The sequence below is a fragment of the Ranitomeya variabilis genome, chromosome 1 (genome assembly GCF_051348905.1).
Source record: "Ranitomeya variabilis isolate aRanVar5 chromosome 1, aRanVar5.hap1, whole genome shotgun sequence".
Taxonomy (NCBI): domain Eukaryota; kingdom Metazoa; phylum Chordata; class Amphibia; order Anura; family Dendrobatidae; genus Ranitomeya; species Ranitomeya variabilis.
In genome coordinates this window covers 710,755,422-710,776,386 of record NC_135232.1, presented here as the reverse complement: position 1 = coordinate 710,776,386, position 20,965 = coordinate 710,755,422, and the positions used below count along the sequence as shown (strand labels likewise).

Sequence of the window (20,965 nt, the reverse complement as noted above, 5' to 3'; positions counted from 1 at the left end):
GTCGCCACGATGCTCTGACTTCTTTTCAGCAGTTGTCAGAAAGTGAAGTAGAGCAATGTACAGACTTCTAGAAGACCTTTTAGCTCATACACCTCTGGGTCGAGGAGCTTCTGCCCCTTCATCCCGAAATTGGTGGGGGTCCCATCATCTGGATCTCCATTGATCAAAACTTCTGATGTTTCTGAAGTTTTAATTTGCTTCCAAAATTGATCTCTTTTTTTAAAGCCTCAGTCCAGAATGCACACAGAAAGATAGAAACCTAAATAGTCTTACACAATTGTATTTTTATATCCTCTTTTATATTGAATCTTTTAGGAAAAATTTGGAAACTGAGTATAATAGAAGACTCTTAGAAAGCGAGGCTCAGTTCATAAGCAAAAATGAGTTAGAAGTGAAAATGTATGAGGGAGACTTGGTTGCTCTAAAAGAGAAGTTTAAAGCTGATCTTCAAGACCTAAATGACCAACATGCAAAAGAAAAATCTCAGTGGGCATTCGAAAAAGAAGAGCTCATCCAAGAGAGTGTAGTATTGCAGGAAAAACTTAAAGAGAAAATAGAAAAAGTTGAAAAAGAGAAAAATTCTGCTTGTTCTGAGCTTTCGCAGCAGAAAGATCTGTTTGAGAAGACTTACAAGAAACTGATCAATGGTTTACAGTCTGAAAAGGCTCAGTTGGAAAATGATCTTGAGAATCTGAAAATTGCTTCAAAACAAGTAGAAGCGGTTCTTAATAAAAAGATCCTTCAATTAGAAAATGATTTGCTGGAGGAGTTGACTGAACGAGATGAACAACTTCTTCAAGCAGAGACCAGCGTGAAGCATCTCCAATGCGAACTGGAAGATCTAGAGAAGAAGAAGAAACATGAGACTGAAGAAATTAGTTTCAAACTGTTAGAATCCGAAACTCTTTATAAAGAATTAAGTCTCGGGAATGAGAAAAAAAGGCATGAAATGCTTGAGGAAATCACAAAACTTCAGGGAACCATCGGTGAATTGAAAGAGGAAATTGGGTCTTTATCCAGAGTTGAAGCAGAATATAAGTCAGTTGCGAAAGAAAATTTGGACCTTAAGATTGTTGTTTCACAGCTCCAGGAGAGTTTGGTACTTCTCGAAGAGGAACGAAGCCAAAACAAGAGTCTGCAAGCTGTCCATGAGAAGACTGTGAAAGAGAATGTTAAGTTATTGTCTGATATTTCCAGTCTTCAAGAGAAACTGAAGAATGAGATCTGTAATGCTATGGTGGAGAAAAAAGATCAATATCTGACTCTGTTGGAGGAGAAAGTGAAGAACCAAGGTGATCAGTTGTGTGAAGCAGAGAAAAGTATACTAGTTTTGCAAGAAACCATACAAAAAGTGGAAAACAACAATGTGGTCGAGAAAGATCTTCTTAATACTAAACTGAGCAAGTCAAAGGTACTTTATAAGGAAATGTGTGATCAGACCGATTCTAAGAGGCAAGAAATGCTTGTAGAGATTGCTAGACTTCAAAGCACGATCAGTGACTTGCAGAATGAGATCACATCTTTGTCAAAAATCCAGTTGGAATATACATCAATGAAGAAAGAGAACCAAGAGTTGAAGAAACTTGTTTCTGACCTACAAGATGGTTCTGCTCTTCTAGATGAAGAAAGGCGCGCTCTCGTGAATTTGCAAAGAGTGCACCAGCACACCATCAAAGAGAACATTCATCTATTGGCAGAAATTGATAATCTTCAGGAGAAGCTGCGGATAACTGAAGCAAATAAACAAAATGGTGAAAAGTTAGATCATGGAGATGCCCAACATCTTCAAGAAACTGTAGAAAAACTAACAAGCATCCATAAATCTGAGAAGGATGAAGTTGACTTCAAACTTCTAGAATCTGAAAATCTATACAGAGAAATGTGTGGTAAATACGAAAAGGAGAGCAAAGAAATCACTAGACTGCAAGGTACAATCAAGGAATTGAAGAAAGAAATGGCAAATTTATCTAAGACTAAATTAGACTTGAAGATGATGGAGAAAGAAAAGGAAGAGTTGAAGATGCAACTTCAGAAATGTTTGGCAGTTCCTGAAGTTGATATGGATGTCTACAAGAGCCTACAAGCTGTTCATGAGCAAACAGTCAAAGAAAACGTCAAATTGTTATCCGAAATGTCTAGGCTGCAGAACAAACTTTTGTGGCTTGACAGCAAATACAACTGGAGGAAAGTGAAAAATCAGCCTGCTGAAACAGAGGCAAATTCATTCATGGAGCCTGAAGGAGAAGATCCTACAGTTCTGGACTTTCTGTCTTTTAGCCAGTGTAAGGAAACCCTAAATAATGTGAATATGAAACTTCAAAATAAAACTAAGGAACTTGAAGACATCACTAAGGTGTTGTGTAGGCTCGAACAGAGCTATAATGATACGAAAACTGAAAACGGTCATCTAAAGACACAGGCTGTTCTACTTCAAGAAAAGTTAAGTGGTTTATCTTTGGAGTATGACCAAGTGAAAAAAGCTATTAATCTTGAAGTAATTCTACTACCGGAGCTGGATGATGCACCCATATCCGCTCCTGGTCTTAAACTGCTCTTGGCCGTAGCTAGAAAGGAAAATTTGCAACTGAAAGAAAGCTTGACTGTTTTGGAGCTAAAGAATATGGATGCTATTGAAAACAACAAAGTTCTTTCCTCCGAAGTTTCATGGTTGCAGAAAGAAATCCTAAACATGGAGGAAATGGCGGAAGCTTCTTTAAAGCTTGAACAGTTGTATGATGAAGCCAAGAAAGAAAACAATGACCTAAAGTTACTGGTTCAATTGATGCAGCAGAAAATGTATAGTATTGAGAAAACTCCCATGTCTGTTACAGAAAAACTGGCCATTGACCTGAAAAGGGAAGAAAATTTGGAGCCGCCTTTTTGCTCTGATGAATATTATCCATCTGGTACAACTTTCTCAATACCTCTAGTAGAAAATGTTCACAACTCTGCTGAACAACAACCAATATGTCCTGACAAGCTTCCAAGAAGTCAAACACTGGATAGAAATGGTGGTAAGCCAGGATTGGTATCAACTGAACAATGTTGCCACGAGCCATCATTAGATCTTGGAGCGTTTGCAAAAGGTCTTCCAGAAATGAGTCCAAGACAGAAGCACTTGACTTGGAGCCATGAGCGGAAGACAATCAACTCTAACCTGCCAAACAAGGAGCATGAAATCCCGAATAGGCTTGAACCTTTGAGGTAATATACATGCCTACGACCCATCTGTTGATTTCGGCTAAGCGAAGAAACTCCTTCTCGGCTGCTTTCCCTGCTTCTAGAACTAACATTTCTTAAGAGGAACATAGCAATTTAACAAAAAAAGACCCTCTAACTTTTCTGTCATCTGGCATAACAAAGTCCTCCAGAAGAGCTCTCTCCTAACCCCTAATTACATAAATACTTTGCTTTATAATCTTCCTAATTGATTGCGCTAATTCTAATGCTGCTAATTAAACACAAAAATGAACTTTTCCTTTCTTGATCTTTCCAATCTGTAGAGATGTGGTGGGCAGCTGGTCACGTAAACTTGGAGTCTTCAGAAATCCAGTCTCCATATTAGACAACTCAGGTGCCAGTAGCCCACCACTACGGCAGAGATTTCTTTGCACTTTTTTTGCTTTAATATTGATTTCCTCATCTGGTAATGCTAAGCTTGCTTTTTTTTGGTTTCATGCATTGTCCTTTTTTTTTCTATTTTGATACTATTAGTAATGTTAGTTGACCTAGATATCCATAATAATGGGAACCTGTCCTAGTAGAAGTGTAGACAATCACCAATTTGTAGGGTAAATGTGTCAAAGATTTTGTCTTTAGCTACTCTACTGACCCCTTTACAATGATGGTGATCACCCCCGTCAAGCCTTTTAGCTTTTGTGGGTGTCTCCTTGAGCTACAGCTAAAGACTAATGGTTATATTTAAAAAAATGTCAAAAGCCCTATATCCAGAATGTCAATTTCCAACAAGGAGGACACTACTTGTATAGTAGTATATAACGTATATTAAAGTGATGGTTTCTACCTTTTGTAGACATGAGAATGAGAACCTACAGGAGGAGAACAGAACATTATTGAGCCAGATAACGTCATTGCAACAAGACGCCGAAGTCCATAACCAAAGAATTGCCGAGCTTATTGACAACTATGAAGATATGTGGTAAGTATATTTTCCAAAGCCTGCATTCTTGACTCCAGATGCTGGTGGACCATGATGGATACATTGAGCTGGTGTAGACTTATAGATGAAGGGCATTTAGGCTTTAGCTACACAGCAACTTTGGCCACGACACAGAGTTTTGTTCGGTGCAGCTGCTAAATTGCTGCTCAATTTAAGTGAATGGGGTCATATTGCGACCCCCCCAAGGGTACTGCAACAAGAAAATCAACAATGTCCAACCTTTTTTTTTTGTCAATTTGCTTGCTGCAGTACACTTGGGGTCCCGACGGCAACCTTATTAACTTGTATTGCAATGGTCAAAGACCTCCTAACTATCCCTTTCCTCCAAATTTTTTTCTCTAGGGTGAAGCATGAAACTGTGAAGAAAGAAAAACTTACTACGGAGAAGAAAGTTGATGTCTTAACAACTGAGGTCAGTTGCATATTTGTTGAACATGGTACCAAAAATAGTTTCTGTAGGAACTGTTATACCTTCTCCAGGCTTCTCTGGGCTATTGATATTTTATGTCATTAGGTCATGGAACTCCAGCGCAAAAATGAGAAAATGGCTTCAGAAAATGAAGAGTTATTCTCCAAAAATTCAAGGAACCAGGAGGACATTAAGAATCTGGCCTGCAAAATAACGCTGCTTCTCAAACAGAAAGACCCAGAGGAGTGGAAGCAAGAGATTGAAGGCTACAGGACCAAAGTAAATATATTTTTATTATTGATCTGGGTCAACTGCCCGTATAAATGCACCAGAAACATCATGCCAGTAGGCACCCCTGTCTTCCATACCCTCACATAGACCCACACAGATCATGATGTTTCCTTGGATTGCCAAGCCTACTTTATATTTGCTTGGTGCCATGCTGGCCCTTTTGATGTTAATTCATGTTTGACTCTTCTAGCTCTCTCTATAAGACATACGTCAGCTAAACTAAAGGGTTTGTCCGTTCAAAGAAGCATTTTATGTATTTCTTAGCATGACAGGGATCTTCTAAGAGTTTCACCTGCTCGAGACCCTCCCCCGTTGGTCAGAGGAAATAGAAACTCTTACTCTGGTGGACATGGTGCAACCATGAATGTCATAGTAACTTATAAAGGCCCAAACTATCCAGCATCCTTTGAGGGGTTTAAGGGATTTGGCAGAATTAGAAAAAATATGGTTTCCTGCTTCTTTAAACAGCGCCACACCCGTCCAAAGGTTGTCTGGTATTTCAGCTTGATCCTATCCACCTCACTGAACCTGAACGGCAATTCCAGACACAACCCATATACAGATTTGCATATTGTGTTGTTTTTTTGTTTTGTTTTTATAGGAAAGCAGCCATGTTTTTTTCTAATGGCAATCCTTAGCACTCAATAGAACTTCATTGGCCACGTTTTCCAGCAGTCACATCTCTGGAGAACAACTCAGTTTGTGGAGCTGCGTATTGCTTATTGCTGTGTGTAGGACTGTATGGAACTTGGTGCACTCAGGTATATGTGGTAACGCTTAGAGGTTTTTACTTTTTTTTTATTTTTTCAGGTGTCCGATGCAGAAAGAGAGTTGTCTGAGGTCAAAACGCACAATCGTTTTCTGGAGCAGGAGAACACTCGAATAAAGCAGGAAGTCGAGAAAAAGCAGGTGGGAGTCAAAGGTTTTCAGAGGAGATACAAAGGGCAACTCATAGTGAGATGTAAGAAGTTTTGACATGTGCAGATCTGGGTGCTGAGATCTCAACTGATTGCTGAAGGAAAGAGCGGAAGTGCTCAACTGAGTGCCATCAAACGTTATGCTGTGATTGGTTCCCCTAGGACAGACCAGGTCTTTACACAGCTCTCTGAGTCAGTACACAGCTAGCTGTATCCAGGGCCGGCGTTGGGGGCAGGCAAACTAGGCATTTGCCTAGGGCATCCACTTCTCCCAGGCCCCAAGCCAGTGGCATGCCGCTAAACGTACAGATTGGAACCCTACGTAGGCACCTCATTCATCTACACCAGAGTGCCTTTTTATGATTTTTCTACCATACGGAATGGGGAAATATTGACCTACTAGTTATCATTTCGTCCCCATCATTTTTTCTCAGTCGATGTAAAGAGGCTCAGAAATGAGCGCAGAACGACTTCAATATTGTCAATCACACTTGTTTAGTGGCCCGAATTCAGTGCATGTAAATACAACCAAAATGTTTCTGTGTGATGGTGCAATATTTGAGCATTTGGGGCCCACTTTAAACTTTTGTCCATGGCCCCACTTTGTCTAAAACCAGCCCTGACTCTATCATATGGGCACAGTGCACAGTCAACACTCTTCATCTTTGTGTTAGGCTGGTTTCACATTTGCGTCTTTGTGCGCAGCGTTTGATCCGCATACATCTGCATGCGTCATGGGTACATACAGTATATTTAACATGGTGTACGCATGGACATGCGTTTGCATGCTTTTGCGTACGCATGCGTCGTTTTGCGGTGTGCGGCGGGGTTCGGCGAATGCAACATGTTGCATTTTTGGAGGTGTCAAAAATCCATCATATATGCGCAAGCATGCACATGTGTATGAGTGCGTTAAAAAAGCACATTACTATCTATGGGAACACATGTGTACGCATGTCTTTGCGTACGCATTCGTTCGATGCGCTTGCATACTTCGGACTGCGCATGTCCAGGAATTTTCAAAATCCATTCAGAAAGAAAAAAAGAATATGCGGCACTCACCCAAAGATAGCAGTGGTGTTCGTGAACTTTATTGGAGAAACTGTGTGCAAAACATCCAATAAAGTTCACGAACACCACTGCTATCTTTGGGTGAGTGCCGCATATTCTTTTTTCTTTCTGAATGGATTTTGAACATTCCTGATATTCACATGCAGAGCAGCTAAAACCCTTAGCGTTCGTGACGCCTGATTAACAGCTGTCCATTTTCAGTCTTGTCTATTGGAAACTCGCATCGCTCTAGTGCCGTTCTACTTCTCACTTCTTATTGTGGTTGTCCAGGAATTGATTGAGACACGCCCTCCTGGAAATATAAAACGCATGCGCATAAAAAATGCAAACACAGGCAAAAAACGCGTACAAACGCATGCACACGCAGCATTTTTTGTGGCGTCATGTGTAAGATCATAAATAAATGTAAGCGGATAAAAACCGCTGTGTTTGCATGCGTTTGCGTATGCAGATGATACGCTGCGCACATAGACGCAAATGTGAACTTAGCCCTAGTGATTGATTTATACATTTCCAACAGGAGTAACAGAGGAACATCACTATGCACCTCAGTAGAGCAGCTGTAATGTGGAAGCCAGGTTGTCCACTTCTTCCGACCTTCACATCACTAGACATTACAAATCATTTAATTGTTTAAAAAAGTTTTAAAAATGTCAGAACGTACCCTATGATGTTACTGTAGGAGGTGTCATTGTGTGAGATGAGTGCTGGTGTCTGGGAGTTACTAAACTGACATTAATTATTGTTTTTCCACAGCTTTCCAAAAACTCCAAGGTCAGTGATCTGAGAAATGAGATCTCGCTCCTGACAAAGAAAACCGAAAAACTGCTGAAAGAGAAGGAAGCTCTGGGAGAAGAACTGAACAGATGTGTGGCCAAGGTACTGGGGGAGGGGGATGGCACCCGTAATATCCTCAAAATATTTTGTCAAATTCCTCCACAATTTGCTAATTATCCAGCAGAGAACTCAGTCTAAGGCTTTGTGTGCATGGAGTGATACTCCAGAACAAAACTCCCACATTTTTGATGAGTTTTGAGCTTTAGAGACTAACTGATGAATTTCTGCTCCAAAATTTCCTTTAAAAAAAAAAATAAATTTTTTTTTTGGCATAACAAGAAAGCTGGCTGACTATACAGTACATTATGTATGACCATAAAGGGGCCTGGCTTAGTTATGACATGGACCGTCTTATGGGCCGTGTCTCTGAATATATATGTATGTATGTGTGTGTATATATATATATATATATATATATATATATATATATATATATATATATATATATATATATATATATATATATATATATATATATATAAATACATACATATATATCACATATATATATATACATACTAGCTGTTTCCAGCCAGCTAACGCTCGGCATGCTCATTGCTATCTAATTAACGCTGCTGGTGATTAAAGTAAATAATGACAACATTCAATAGCGCTTGCGCAGGTGGTAATTTAACTTAAAATGAAGTTAATAACAATAATAATCATTAAAAATCTGAATAATACTAATAATACATCTTATTCACAGTGTAAAATCAAAAACAAACTGGATTCAGTAAGATGTGCGTTTTTTATTCATTCCAGCATCTAAACAAATTTCGTAACGAAACATAAATTAAGTAAAACTTTCTCTGTAAACACAATTAAATGTACAGTCATTTTCGTCATTTTCAAAGATCTTTCCTTAACTTCTACCAGGTACAATTTAATGTGTGGGGACGGGATTGTGTGTCATAATGTGGTGGGGGGGGGATTATGTGTGGTAATGTGGTGGGGGCGGGATTATGTGTGGTAATGTGGTGGGGGCGGGATTATGTGTGGTAATGTGGTGGGGGCGGGATTATGTGTGGTAATGTGGTGGGGGCGGGATTATGTGTGGTAATGTGGTGGGGGCGGGATTATGTGTGGTAATGTGGTGGTGGGCGGGATTATGTGTGGTAATGTGGTGGGGCGGGATTGTGTGTGGTAATGTGGTGGGGCGGGATTGTGTGTCATAATGTGGTGGTGGGGGATTATGTGTGGTAATGTGGTGGGGGCGGGATTATGTGTGGTAATGTGGTGAGGGGCGAGATTATGTGTGGTGATGTGGGGGATTGTGTGGTAATGTGGTGGGGGATTATGTGTGGTAATGTGGTGGGGGGGCGGGATTATGTGTGGTAATGTGGTGAGGGGCGAGATTATGTGTGGTGATGTGGGGGATTGTGTGGTAATGTGGTGGGGGATTATGTGTGGTAATGTGGGGGGGCGGGATTATGGGTGGTAATGTGGTGGAGGGGCGGGATTATGGGTGGTAATGTGGTGGGGGGGATTATGTGTGGTAATGTGGTGGGGGGGCGGGATTATGGGTGGTAATGTGGTGAGGGGCGAGATTATGTGTGGTGATGTGGTGGGGGCGGGATTGTGTGGTAATGTGGTGGGGGATTATGTGTGGTAATGTGGTGGGGGGGCGGGATTGTGTGGTAATGTGGTGAGGGGCGAGATTATGTGTGGTGATGTGGTGGGGGCGGGATTATGTGTGGTAATGTGGTGGGGGGGCGGGATTGTGTGGTAATGTGGTGAGGGGGCGGGATTATGCGTGGTGATGGGTTGGGGCGGGATTATGCGTGGTGATGTGGTGAGGGGGCGGGATTATGTGTGGTGGTGGGGGCGGGATTATGTGTGGTGGTGGGGGCGGGATTATGTGTGGTGGTGGGGGCGGGATTATGTGTGGTAATGTGGTGGGGGGCGGGATTATGCGTGGTGAGGGGGCGGGATTATGCGTGGTGATGGGTGGGGGCGGGATTATGTGTGATGTGGTGGGGCGGAGCTACTGTGCAGGGGGCGGGATTAGCGGGTGTGATGTGGGGGCGGGATTATGTGTGGTAATGTGGGGGGGCGGGATTATGCGTGGTAATGTGTGGGGGCGGGATTATGCGTGGTGATGGGTGGGGGCGGGATTATGCGTGGTGATGGGGTGGGGGCGGGATTATGTGGTGATGTGGGGGGGTGGGATTATGTGTGGTGGTGGGGTGGAGCTACTGTGCAGGGGGCGGGATTAGTGGGTGTGATGTGGGGGCGGGATTATGTGCGGTAATGTGGTGGGGGGGCGGGATTATGCGTGGTGATGTGGGGGGCAGGATTATGCGTGGTGATGTGGTGGCGGGATTATGTGGTGGGGCGGAGCTACTGTGCAGGGGCGGGATTAGCGAGTGTGATGTGGGGAGCGGGATTATGTGTGGTAATGTGGTGGGGGGCGGGATTATGGGTGGTAATGGGGTGGGAGGGCGGGATTATGGGTGGTAATGGGGTGGGAGGGCGGGATTATGGGTGGTAATGGGGTGGGAGGGCGGGATTATGGGTGGTAATGGGGTGGGAGGGCGGGATTATGGGTGGTAATGGGGTGGGAGGGCGGGATTATGGGTGGTAATGGGGTGGGAGGGCGGGATTATGGGTGGTAATGGGGTGGGAGGGCGGGATTATGGGTGGTAAAGGGGTGAGGGGGCGGGATTATGGGTGGTGATGAGGTGGGGGGCGTGATTATGGGTGGTGATGTTTTTATGGGTGGTGATGGGGTAGGGGGGCGGGATTATGGGTGGTGGGGGGGCGGGATTATGGGTGGTGATGATTTATGGGTGGTGATGGGTTGGGGGGTATTTGTGGGTGGTGAAGGGGTGGGTGGCGGGATTGTGGGTGGTGATGGGGGGGCGGGATTGTGGGCGGTGATGGGGTGCGGATTGTGTGTGGTAATGGGGTGGGGGGCGGGATTATGTGTGGTGGAGGGCGGAGCTACTTGCAAGGGGCGGGATTAGCGAGTAATCACGTTGCCTCATATATATATATATATATATATATATATATATATATATAGATATATAGAGATATAGAGATATAGAGATATATAGATATATAGATATATAGATATATAGATATATAGATAATTATAATGTATATAATAATATATAATAATTTTTTTTAAAGACTTAGTACAATACTGTTATGGCCATGAAAGCAAAATCAGAATTAGTTTTATCAGGTCAGCGCACCTCTCCTAAAAGAGAAATGCGATAACTTCTATACCATGAAACGACACAAAAATTAGCTCACATAAATATCAAGCCCTTGCACAGCTCCTTTATAAGAAAAAAGCAGTTATGATTTTCTTATTTTTTATTCTCTGCCATTAAAAAAAATAAATAAAAAATACAGGTTTGGTATCGAAACATGTTAGTGACCCAGAGAGTAATGACCAGACCGCTTTTAGCAATTTCCTGCCCTTGATTCGTGCTTTATTGGGCGTAATGTCATTTTTTTTTTTTTTTTTTCATCACTTAGTTTGTGGCACTTAAAGCTGATTTTATTCTCCCAGACTGATTTACCTGCCAGCCATTTTCGCATAGGCTTGAAAAGAAAAGATGTAGGCGGTGTGAGGCGGTGAGGGGAATCGTATACCAGGGTCATTATGTGCATATAGAAGCGTACTAATCCCGATGGATTGCATTGTGATTACAGCCACGGCTGTGGTTACAATTCAAATTAGAAAAGAGAGAGGATTTGGTCAAACTATTTGACCAAGACAGATTTAAGAAAACCTGACATGGGCTTTTATTTTTGGAGAGATCTGCAGGATGGTAGAGGGGCGGATCTCGCCCTCCACTGCGGGTCTCGGGAGTGGCCCATGTCCACGATTCCCATTTATTCGACCAGCTAAGGTTCAGGGGTGAGTATTGGGTTTGACATGCAGGAGAGCAGGAGATTGGTGCAGGTCTGTCTGTGTGAAACTAAACTAAGACCAGAGACTTGAGCAAGCCATTACCGCACCTACGGATTATATGGTGGTGCAGTTGTTCTTGGCAACAGACTGACACGGACGTTCCGGCTGCGAACCAGAGGATAAAGTTTTGCGCTTGTTTGTTAGTTGGGAAATAAAGTCGTATAAGTTGAACTTTCCTGGGCCAATGCTAGTGATCAGCGAACGTGCTCGGACAGGGTGTTATATGAGCATGCTCGGGTGCAAACAGAGTGACTTTGGCGAGACATGCAGCCGCATGGACTCGAACATTCTATTCAAGCAGGCCTAACTCACTCTGTTAGCACCAGAGCATGCTCTGATGACACCTTGTCCGAGCACGTTCGCTCACCACTAGTCACTGCCTTATTGCAGCACGGACACAGAAGCCCCTGCCTTACAGCACTGGTAAGCAAACAAGCAAACTAAACAAGCAGGGCCATATCTCTGGAACCGTATGGCGGATTAAAAGAAACAAAAACCTCAGGGAAGCAGCGGAAATAAAATACGAGCATAAACTGAGCAGTGATCTGGTGATGGGTGGGTAATGGAATTTCTCTGTGTACATCTTCTCCGCTCTGTAAGCCTCTCATTCTCCGTGTTTTCTCAGTCCTCCAAGGTTGGACTCCTGGAGAATAAATTAGCAAGTCTAAAGCAGGAACAGAAGATGTGGGAGCAGCAATCACTTTCTCTAAAATCTCAGGTCACCGCATCTCAGGAGAAGGTACAAGCTGTTTTTTTGTGGACTGCTCTGTTCTTAAGGAATCAGCGCCACTCTTGCACACTGGCTGTGTGTGGCACTGCAGCCAGATTTTTTTTTGGTGTGCATCCTCTTTAATTTACAATAACTTCTGCTCCTTTTTAGATTCATAGTTTGGAGGAAAATCTGCAGAGCGTCAGCCTCCAGATGGCTTGCATCAAGTCAGATCTCCGGGTCGCACAGCAGGAGAAAGAGTCATTAAAACAAGAAGTGATGTCATTACACAAACAGCTGCAGCACGCCAACTCCAAGGTGAGAGGTTTACTGCTCATGTCAGAGGCAACATTATTATTATTATAATTATTATTATTATTTTTATATTTTTCAATTTATGTATACATCTAATAGTGAGTTCAACTCTAGATCATAATACAAAGTGTAGCTAAGGATCAGTACAGGGTCAGTAATGTATGTACACAGTGACTGCACCAGCAGAATAGTGAGTGCAGCTCTGGGGTATAATACAGGATGTAACTTTGGATCAGTAATGTAATTTATGTACACAGTGACTGTACCAGCAGAACAGTGAGTGCAGCTCTGGGGTATAATACAGGATGTAACTCAGGATCAGTACAGGATCAGTAATGTAATGTATGTACACAGTGACTGCACCAGCAGAATAGTGAGTGCAGCTATGGAGTATAATACAGGAGGTAACTCCGGATCAGTAATGTAATGTATGTACACAGTGACTGCACCAGCAGAATAGTGAGTGCAGCTATGGAGTATAATACAAGATGTAACTCAGGATCAGTACAGGATCAGTAATGTAATGTATGTACACAGTGATTGTACCAGCAGAATAGTGAGTCCAGCTCTGGAGTATAATACAGGATGTAACTCAGGATCAGTACAGGATCAGTAATGTAATGTATGTACACAGTGACTGCACCAGCAGAATAGTGAGTGCAGCTCTGGAATATAATACAGGGTGTAACTCAGGAACAGTAATGTATGTACACAGTGACTGCACCAGCAGAATAGTGAGTGCAGCTCTGGAGTATAATACAGGATCAGTAATGTAATGTATGTACATAGTGACTACACCAGCAGAATAGTTGTAAAGTTGTGTTGAGGGATGAAAAGCTTTTTGAAATAGTTGAGAGTTGGTTGTTAATAACGATCATATGATAGGTTGTCTAATGTCTCCCACCTTTTTTGTGCTGGTTTATATAGAAGCAGGTTCTGGAGATGGCCGTGCAGTCCTCAGGGTTTCAGAACCAGCAGAAGAAGCAGTACTGGGATGATCTGGAGCGGCTGAAGGAGCAGGAGCAGCAGCTTCTAAGACAGGAGAATGAGCGACTGCAGAGAGATGTTCAGAATACAAAGAGCGATCTGACCCAATCCAGGGAAAAGGTACAATGTCGATGATCACTTGGCTGCTTGGGATCATTTCTTTCTACAAGAGCAGCACCGTCATTGCCTGAAATACTCTGTGCTGCTGTTGTCAACAATCCTTCCAGGATGAGCAATACATTCTTATGCTCGGATATCCCTTTGAGTTTATAATAATACATTTTGGTGATTATTTTGCTTGTGTCTTGCAGGTACGGCAGCTGGAGTCCAGCATAATATCCCTGAAACATCAGAGGCAGCAGAGCCAGTCCAACCTGGTGAAAGCCCTGGAGCAGGAGAAGTCCGGCCTGAGGCGGGAATGTGAGCAGCTCAAGAAAGATCTGCTAGCTGCAAACAGGAAGGTGGGTTGTGCCCCACGAATCGCGGGTTGTGTGCCTTTTTATGAAAAGGTTACCGACCCTAAAGTTATATCAAGATGGAGCTGAGTTGCAGTACATCACAAAACCTATGGACCAGGGAGGCGCTGTAGAGTCATTGATCTGGTTGTTATTTTTAATCCACAGATTAGTCAGCTAAGTGCCCTAGAACGGGATTTAGAAACAATCAAAGCCCAGAATGAAGTCTTACAAGCAAAACAGGGGACATATGATGATCCGTTTATGGACGTAAGTAGCAGAGCACTTGTGTAATTAATGGTTTTCTCTCCTTAAAGGGATATTCCACAGGATAAGCCTTAAAAGAATTAGTTGCGGGTCCCAGATTGAGTACCCACATTTCTCGTCTCCGCGGTGGACCCCCAGATACCTTCCTATTTATTGTGCCTGGGGCCAATGTGCTATGATCAGAGAAGTGGTGGCTCCTGCCATAAAAGTTCAGCAAATGTTCCTCTTCTGTTTTTCAAACTTCCCATGAAAAAGAAACCAAGGAAGCCGCACCGGGCACCCTTGTGCACCCTCACAGACTTATCTACGTCGGGTGCCAAGCCAATCACTTTTGTCTTTTCAATGATCCCACTTTGTCTGCACTATTGTTATTGTCAAGTTCTCCAGAGGTCTGAAGTTTGCTGGTCCCACCCTTGTGCACTCCTATTAATGCCACCCTTTTTCACTCCAACGACCCATCACACGTGACGTACCAATCGGCTCTGTTTCATCCACTGTTGCCAGTGGCTCTACGTTCTGACTGTGCGCTTCAGAGCTTGGTGGTCCGAAGATAGCTGATTACACCAATGCTGAGTTCCCCCTTGTGTATTCCAGCAGACCTGCCACACATTGGATGGCATTCTGATCACTTTTGTTTTTGCCATGACCCCAATTTTTTTTCGACAGTATTATTAAAGAAGCCCCACAGTGGCTGAAAGTTGTTTTTTTTTTTTGTTTTTTTTGCCGATTTTCACCATGTGCGCTCCCCCTTCTCCTGATGATTTCACCCGTGTGCCCTCCCCCTCCTGGTGATTTCACCTGTGTGTACTTCCCCCTCCTCCTGACTGTTTCACTTGTGTGCACTCATACTCCTCCTGACTGTTTCACTTGTGTGCACTGCCCCTCCTTCTGATGATTTCACCCTTGTGTACTGCCTCTCCTCCTGATGATTTCACCCGTGTGAAATTCCCCTCCTCCTGATGATTTCACTTGTGTGCACTCCACCTCCTCCTGATGATTTCACCCGTGCGCACTCCCCCTCCTCCTGATGATTTCACCCGTGTGCACTCCCCCTCCTCCTGATGATTTCACCCGTGTGCACACCCCCTCCTCCTGATGATTTTTATCCGTTTGCACTCCCCCCTCCTCCTGGTGATTTCACCTGTGTGTACTTCCCCCTCCTCCTGACTGTTTCACTTATGTGCACTCCTCCCCTCCTCCTATTTCACCTGTGTGCTCACCTCCCCTTCCTCCCCCTGCCAATTTCACCTATGTGCACTGTTACAGAACCATCACATGTCAAGTACTAGTCTGATTCTTTTAGTCCATAGAAGTGGTCTACTGATTGGCAACTGTTGACATTGCCTCTACTTTTTGCCCTCCCTTTATTTCACCCTTGTGCACTCCCACAGATCCATCATGTCTGGTACCAATGAGTTCACTTTTGATTGGTTACTATTACTAATGGCTCCCCGTCTGTCTGCACTGGCTTTGTATTTTAGGCCCCATTGATCTGGAGTCTTAATAATAATAATAATAATAATAATAATAACAATAATAATAATAATCTTTATTTATAGAGCGCCAACATATTGCGCAGCGCTTTACAGTTAAACCGTTTAAAACACAACAGTCATAGGTAACAACGTTAACAATACAGTAATAAAGCAAAATAAGACAAAATAAGACGACCCAGCTCGTGAGAGCTTACAATCTACAATGAGGTGGGGGAGATGCAAAGTACAGGTGTGTATTTACAATGATGTATTTACAATGATGGTCCAGCCATCTTCAGGGGGTGGGGGATAGATGGGGATAGTGAATGGGCTACACACACACAAACATAAAATGACTTTGATTAGGGAACGTGATAGGCCGCTCTGAACAAATGTGTTTTGAGTGAGCGCCTAAAACTATGCAAGTTGTGGATGGTCCTAATATCTTGGGGTAGAGCATTCCAGAGGATTGGCGCAGCGCGGGAGAAGTCTTGGAGTCGGGAGTGGGAGGTACGGATTAGTGCAGAGGTTAGTCGAAAGTCATTTGCAGAGCGCAGTGGTCGGCTAGGCCGATAGACAGAAATGAGGGAGGAGATGTATGGGGGTGCCGCACTGTGGAGAGCTTTGTGGGTGAGAACAAGTACTTTGAATTGTATCCTGTAATGGGCAGCCAGTGTAACGACTGGCGAAGAGCGGACACGTCCGAGTAACGATTAGCCAGATGGACGACCCTAGCTGCCGCATTAAGGATAGACTGGAGAGGGGAAAGTCGCGTGAGGGGGAGGCCAATTAATAGAGCATTGCAGTAGTCCAGGCGGGAGTGGATTAGGGCGACAGTGAGAGTTTTTGTTGTCTCCATGGTGGTCTTAAAAATGTTTGTATATTTTTTTGTCTGTTTTTCCTTTCAGTCAATTTGGACAAATATCATATTTCTCATATTTTCCCGTTTTCTTGTTCTGTCCTTTACCTCCCTCGTGTTTAGACCTCAGGAAATCTCAGAGAAGGGTGCAGTTCTGATTCTGAGATCTATGGTAACATTATCCGAGTGCTATAAATCCATCATTGCATGACCGTTTTATTATGGTGTCTCATCCATTCATGCTAGTGTGACCATAATGGAAATGTAACGTCTGGTGCGCATTGTGTCCGGAGCGACCCACCAAAGAACCAGGGCTTCCTCCAGTGGACCTGGTTATGATCCAGTAATGGTGCCTGGCCAAAGATGAGGTGCGGGAGAACATACCGCAGCCTGAGAAGGACGATAGCGTGCTGTACTCGCTTTTTGTGTAACTGTAGGGCGGGACAATGGCACAAGTTACTACTATGTCACATCCGAAGCTGAATTCTGCGAGCGTTACATTATTAGTCACACGGCTACTAGATGAACTGTAGTGTCCTACAAGGAGGCGGCATACTGCACTTTGTATGGACAATACTGGAGAGGACGGAACTACAATTCACTGCAGAACTGGCAAAAAAAACATTTTTTTTCTTAAAACCCTATTGGAAGAATATTTTTTCCTCTCTCTCTTTTTCTCATCTTTCTCTTTCTTTCACTTTCTCTCGTTTTTTTCTCTTTCACTCTCCCTGTTTCTTTCTCTCTGTATCTATTTCCTTCTATTTTTCTCTTTCTTTTGTTTTTTCTCGCGCTTTCCTTCTTGCTCCCTCGCGCTCTCTCCCTCGCGCTCTCTCTCTCCCTCGCGCTCTCTCCCTCGCGCGCTCTCTCTCTCTCCCTCGCGCGCTCTCTCTCTCTCCCTCGCGCGCTCTCTCTCTCTCCCTCGCGCGCTCTCTCTCTCTCCCTCGCGCGCTCTCTCTCTCTCTCCCTCGCGCGCTCTCTCTCTCTCCCTCGCGCGCTCTCTCTCTCTCCCTCGCGCGCTCTCTCCCCCTGAGCAGTTGATGTGACCTCTTTAGTCTCCACTTATCATACATTAATTACAGCTCATTAATGTTCCATACTGTTACAGCGTTTATTGCATGACGTGAGGAATGCTGTGCTCTTCATGTGACTTCTTGCACATGGTGTTTGACCATTCCAGAACTGCATGTCTGTACTGTGTGGTTTTGTGCAGCACATTACCATATACCGAATCATACATCACCTGGACATCCTTGCATAGGACTGCTAATGACCGTACACGGAGTATAATGGTGTGTAACAAGCAGGAGGCTTCCTTTCACAGATGCTGCACTCTTCCTCCAGTGCCGCCCATAGTCACTCTCCGCTTCAGCAACAAGCTTGTGCCGCCATACCACGAGAACAACACCTGCAGCTCCAGGTGGACCGACGAAGCCAGCAGCATCAGGCATCAGCCGATAACCGCAGCTCCGACAACAGCTCTCCACAGGTCAGTGCCATCACCCTCCCTGTCATCTGTCATATTACTTGTACATGTTACCATGCAGGTTACCCTTTCTCTGGTTATGCCGGCTCATATAAACCACAGCTCATTCCATCCTGGCCTGCATTCAAGTCAATGCAGCTACATTGGTGCATTGTTCTCATCTATGTCTGTGAAGTGCATCTCACCATGCAGTGAAAGTCGCTCTGGTACCCATCTCCCAAGCTTAAAGTAGTCATGTATGTCTTCGGATCATAGTTTATAGTAGAGATGTCCATACTGATTATAACAAGCTATCTGCCATTTTTACATAATGCTTCGCTCCAAACCAATTCAGTTTTAAAGGTAATTGTTTTGTCTAGATTAGATCATATGAATGGTGGCGCTGTTGCATTGTCATCTATTAAAAAAAGACTATTAAGTGCCACTGTGGTGAGAAAAGGTACTGCAGTTGTAAATGGAAAAAAAAAGTAGCCAGTTTTTAGGAAATATTCTCCCTGAAATGGCAGATTTCTTGTTGTACACATGTCTGTATATTGTGTTTTTAAACTTTTTGGTGATTCATCCATTTCTCTTTGTAACTTTTATTAGAAATTTTGTAAAAAGCCTATTCCCCTGGATGTGCAATATTTAGCCTGTCCTCTGTCCTTGTATAGAGGTCTCCTGATGGGGGTCTTTACACTGGTAGCATGTTAGGCTCTCGGACACCCCACCCAAAAATATAAGTTGATGAAATAATGGCTAACAAACCTCTCGCTGATCTGCTCTAGGCGGCCTCACATACATCCCTGTACTGGATTGCAGAATTGAGTCCTGCATTTGAGGACTTGAGCTCTCTTCTGCCCCCTAGCGTTCTGAAGCAGTATTGCTTTGCCCGTACACGTGCAGCACAGTCCCCATATAACTCTGCATGCCTCCATGAACTGCTAGCTGTATTTATGTTGCCCTGTGTTAGTAATAGATGTGTTGTTGTGTAAATTGTGTTTTAACCCTTAACAGTTTTATGAACATTTCTACCGATGATGTCAACTTCTAAAGATTTCCAGAGTTAGAATAATACGGCTATTTATTCCAAATAAAACCCCAAAAATGGTGCCACACCTGTGAACAGGTTGTGTGGGGTATTGCAGATCAATCTTCTTCGCTTCACTGGAACTTAGCTGCAATACCAGAGACAACCTGTAAATAGGGGTGGCACTGTTTTAGTATGAAAGCAGCCATGTTTAACTAATCCTGAAGAACTGCTTTGCTTCTTCTTGAATGGTTCCTCACCCTAAGGCCAGTTTCACATGTCTGGCATTAACGGCCCGAGTACAGACCCCATGTCTGGACTGGCCAGACCAGTAAACCCATTGCTGGTCTAGACTGTGAATTACCTGTGTAAAACCCATAGTAGACTTGTCTTTGCATGTAGGCTACACTAGTTGGCTTTAGGTGATGCTCCTCCGGGTGGTCTTTGATTGCACCCCAAGTTTCGCACCCCCCCCGAATATGCTTTTGGAATCTGGGTCTATGTCTAATGATGGAGCACATCGACACTGCGCAAGATTCAGCAATTGCTGCTTCCAGGAGGTTTCCCTATTTTCCAGGATTTTGGAGTTGGCTAATAACATGTAGGCATGTTGGGCTCCATGGCAGTGTTGGTGAACATAGTCTCTTAAGATTGGGAGCGGGTTAGACCCCTGTCCACAATAACTGCCCACATATGCCTGGACTCAGTGGAAGTTGACATCTACGGTTGACTCTTAGCCCCAAGCTTTGCACGTTCCATGTGCTGCTGTCCTCGAGGTCTCCTACATCACCAGGAATCCTCACGTGGTGAAGTAATTGCAATTTTTGTCTGTCGTAAGTGAAAACTGGGGTGAAAAGTACCATTGACCTTTCTCCCGTAGGCCTTGCTTCCGGAGCAACGAGCGCTGCATGCAGACACTTACAGACGGATTGGCCGCCTCTGAGAATGTCTTCTTCTAACGAGCACCTAACGTTAACCTACTCTAACACTCCACTGGCATAAGCTGAGAAAGACCTTGTTGAGGGCATGGCGCCCGGCTGCTTGGCTGTTCCTTCCTTACTTTTTTAACCTTTGCAGTATTAATATGCACCCTTCTCCTGCACAAAGCGATGGCGGTGGACCAATGGGCGTAAGAATGCATCTTGTCTGTTCGCTGAGGATCTCAAATGGGGACTTTGCACTTTCCGGTCTCCCAACTTCTGTCCTTATTAAGAACCTCAGTGATCGGAGAAGTCTATGTTCTCATGGCTCCCCACCCTCTCCCCCCCAAAACAAAAATTTCGATTAAGTGTCAAGTCATTGAAAAAAAGTGTTCATCAGTGTTTGGCGTCTGTATCAGCTGGCACTTGGCATTCTCAAGCACTGGCTGAATAGCATTTTTTGTGACTTGACAGATGGGGCTTAATTTACAGGTTTTGGTTTTTTTTGAGGAGAGGCGAGCTGGGGCTTTTGAGCTTCTTGTAATTACTAATGTAGTAATAATGTGTGTATAATACCTTATTTAAAAAAAAATTGGAATCATCAGTTTTGTGTAAAGTCTCATGTATTTATACTATTTATTAGATTTGCATTCTGTCCACTCGATATATTTATATTTTCTTCCTCCTTTTGCAACGTTTTGTTGACCTGAGAAATGACGTTTTATACGCAGCACGTTGCAGATTTATCAGCCTCTTTCTACTGGAAATTTGTCAAAATTTGTAAGATACTTTTGGATGAAGCCACAGATGTTTTGATGCTGGGAAATAAAATTCTTTTAATTACAGAAATGTT

General features: G+C 43.6%; 1 protein-coding gene across 6 annotated transcripts in view; it reads left to right on the top strand.

Annotated features, from left to right (window-relative positions):
• Nucleotides 1–20,965, top strand: part of NIN (ninein) — a 112,334-nt gene that overhangs the window by 88,535 nt on the left and 2,834 nt on the right. For 3 of the 6 annotated variants that reach the window (XM_077267373.1, XM_077267372.1, XM_077267371.1), the window contains exons 17-28: nt 316–3,204; nt 4,034–4,159; nt 4,523–4,592; nt 4,695–4,868; nt 5,691–5,789; nt 7,625–7,747; nt 12,259–12,372; nt 12,514–12,660; nt 13,585–13,764; nt 13,956–14,105; nt 14,268–14,369; nt 18,022–18,186. In XM_077267373.1, the coding sequence (XP_077123488.1) occupies nt 316–3,204; nt 4,034–4,159; nt 4,523–4,592; nt 4,695–4,868; nt 5,691–5,789; nt 7,625–7,747; nt 12,259–12,372; nt 12,514–12,660; nt 13,585–13,764; nt 13,956–14,105; nt 14,268–14,369; nt 18,022–18,186 (4,339 nt within the window). Of the gene's footprint in view, nt 1–315; nt 3,205–4,033; nt 4,160–4,522; nt 4,593–4,694; nt 4,869–5,690; nt 5,790–7,624; nt 7,748–12,258; nt 12,373–12,513; nt 12,661–13,584; nt 13,765–13,955; nt 14,106–14,267; nt 14,370–16,823; nt 16,873–18,021; nt 18,187–20,072; nt 20,959–20,965 lie in introns of those variants that run through there. The other 3 variants (XR_013216487.1, XR_013216485.1, XM_077267374.1) reach the window with 3 other exon arrangements.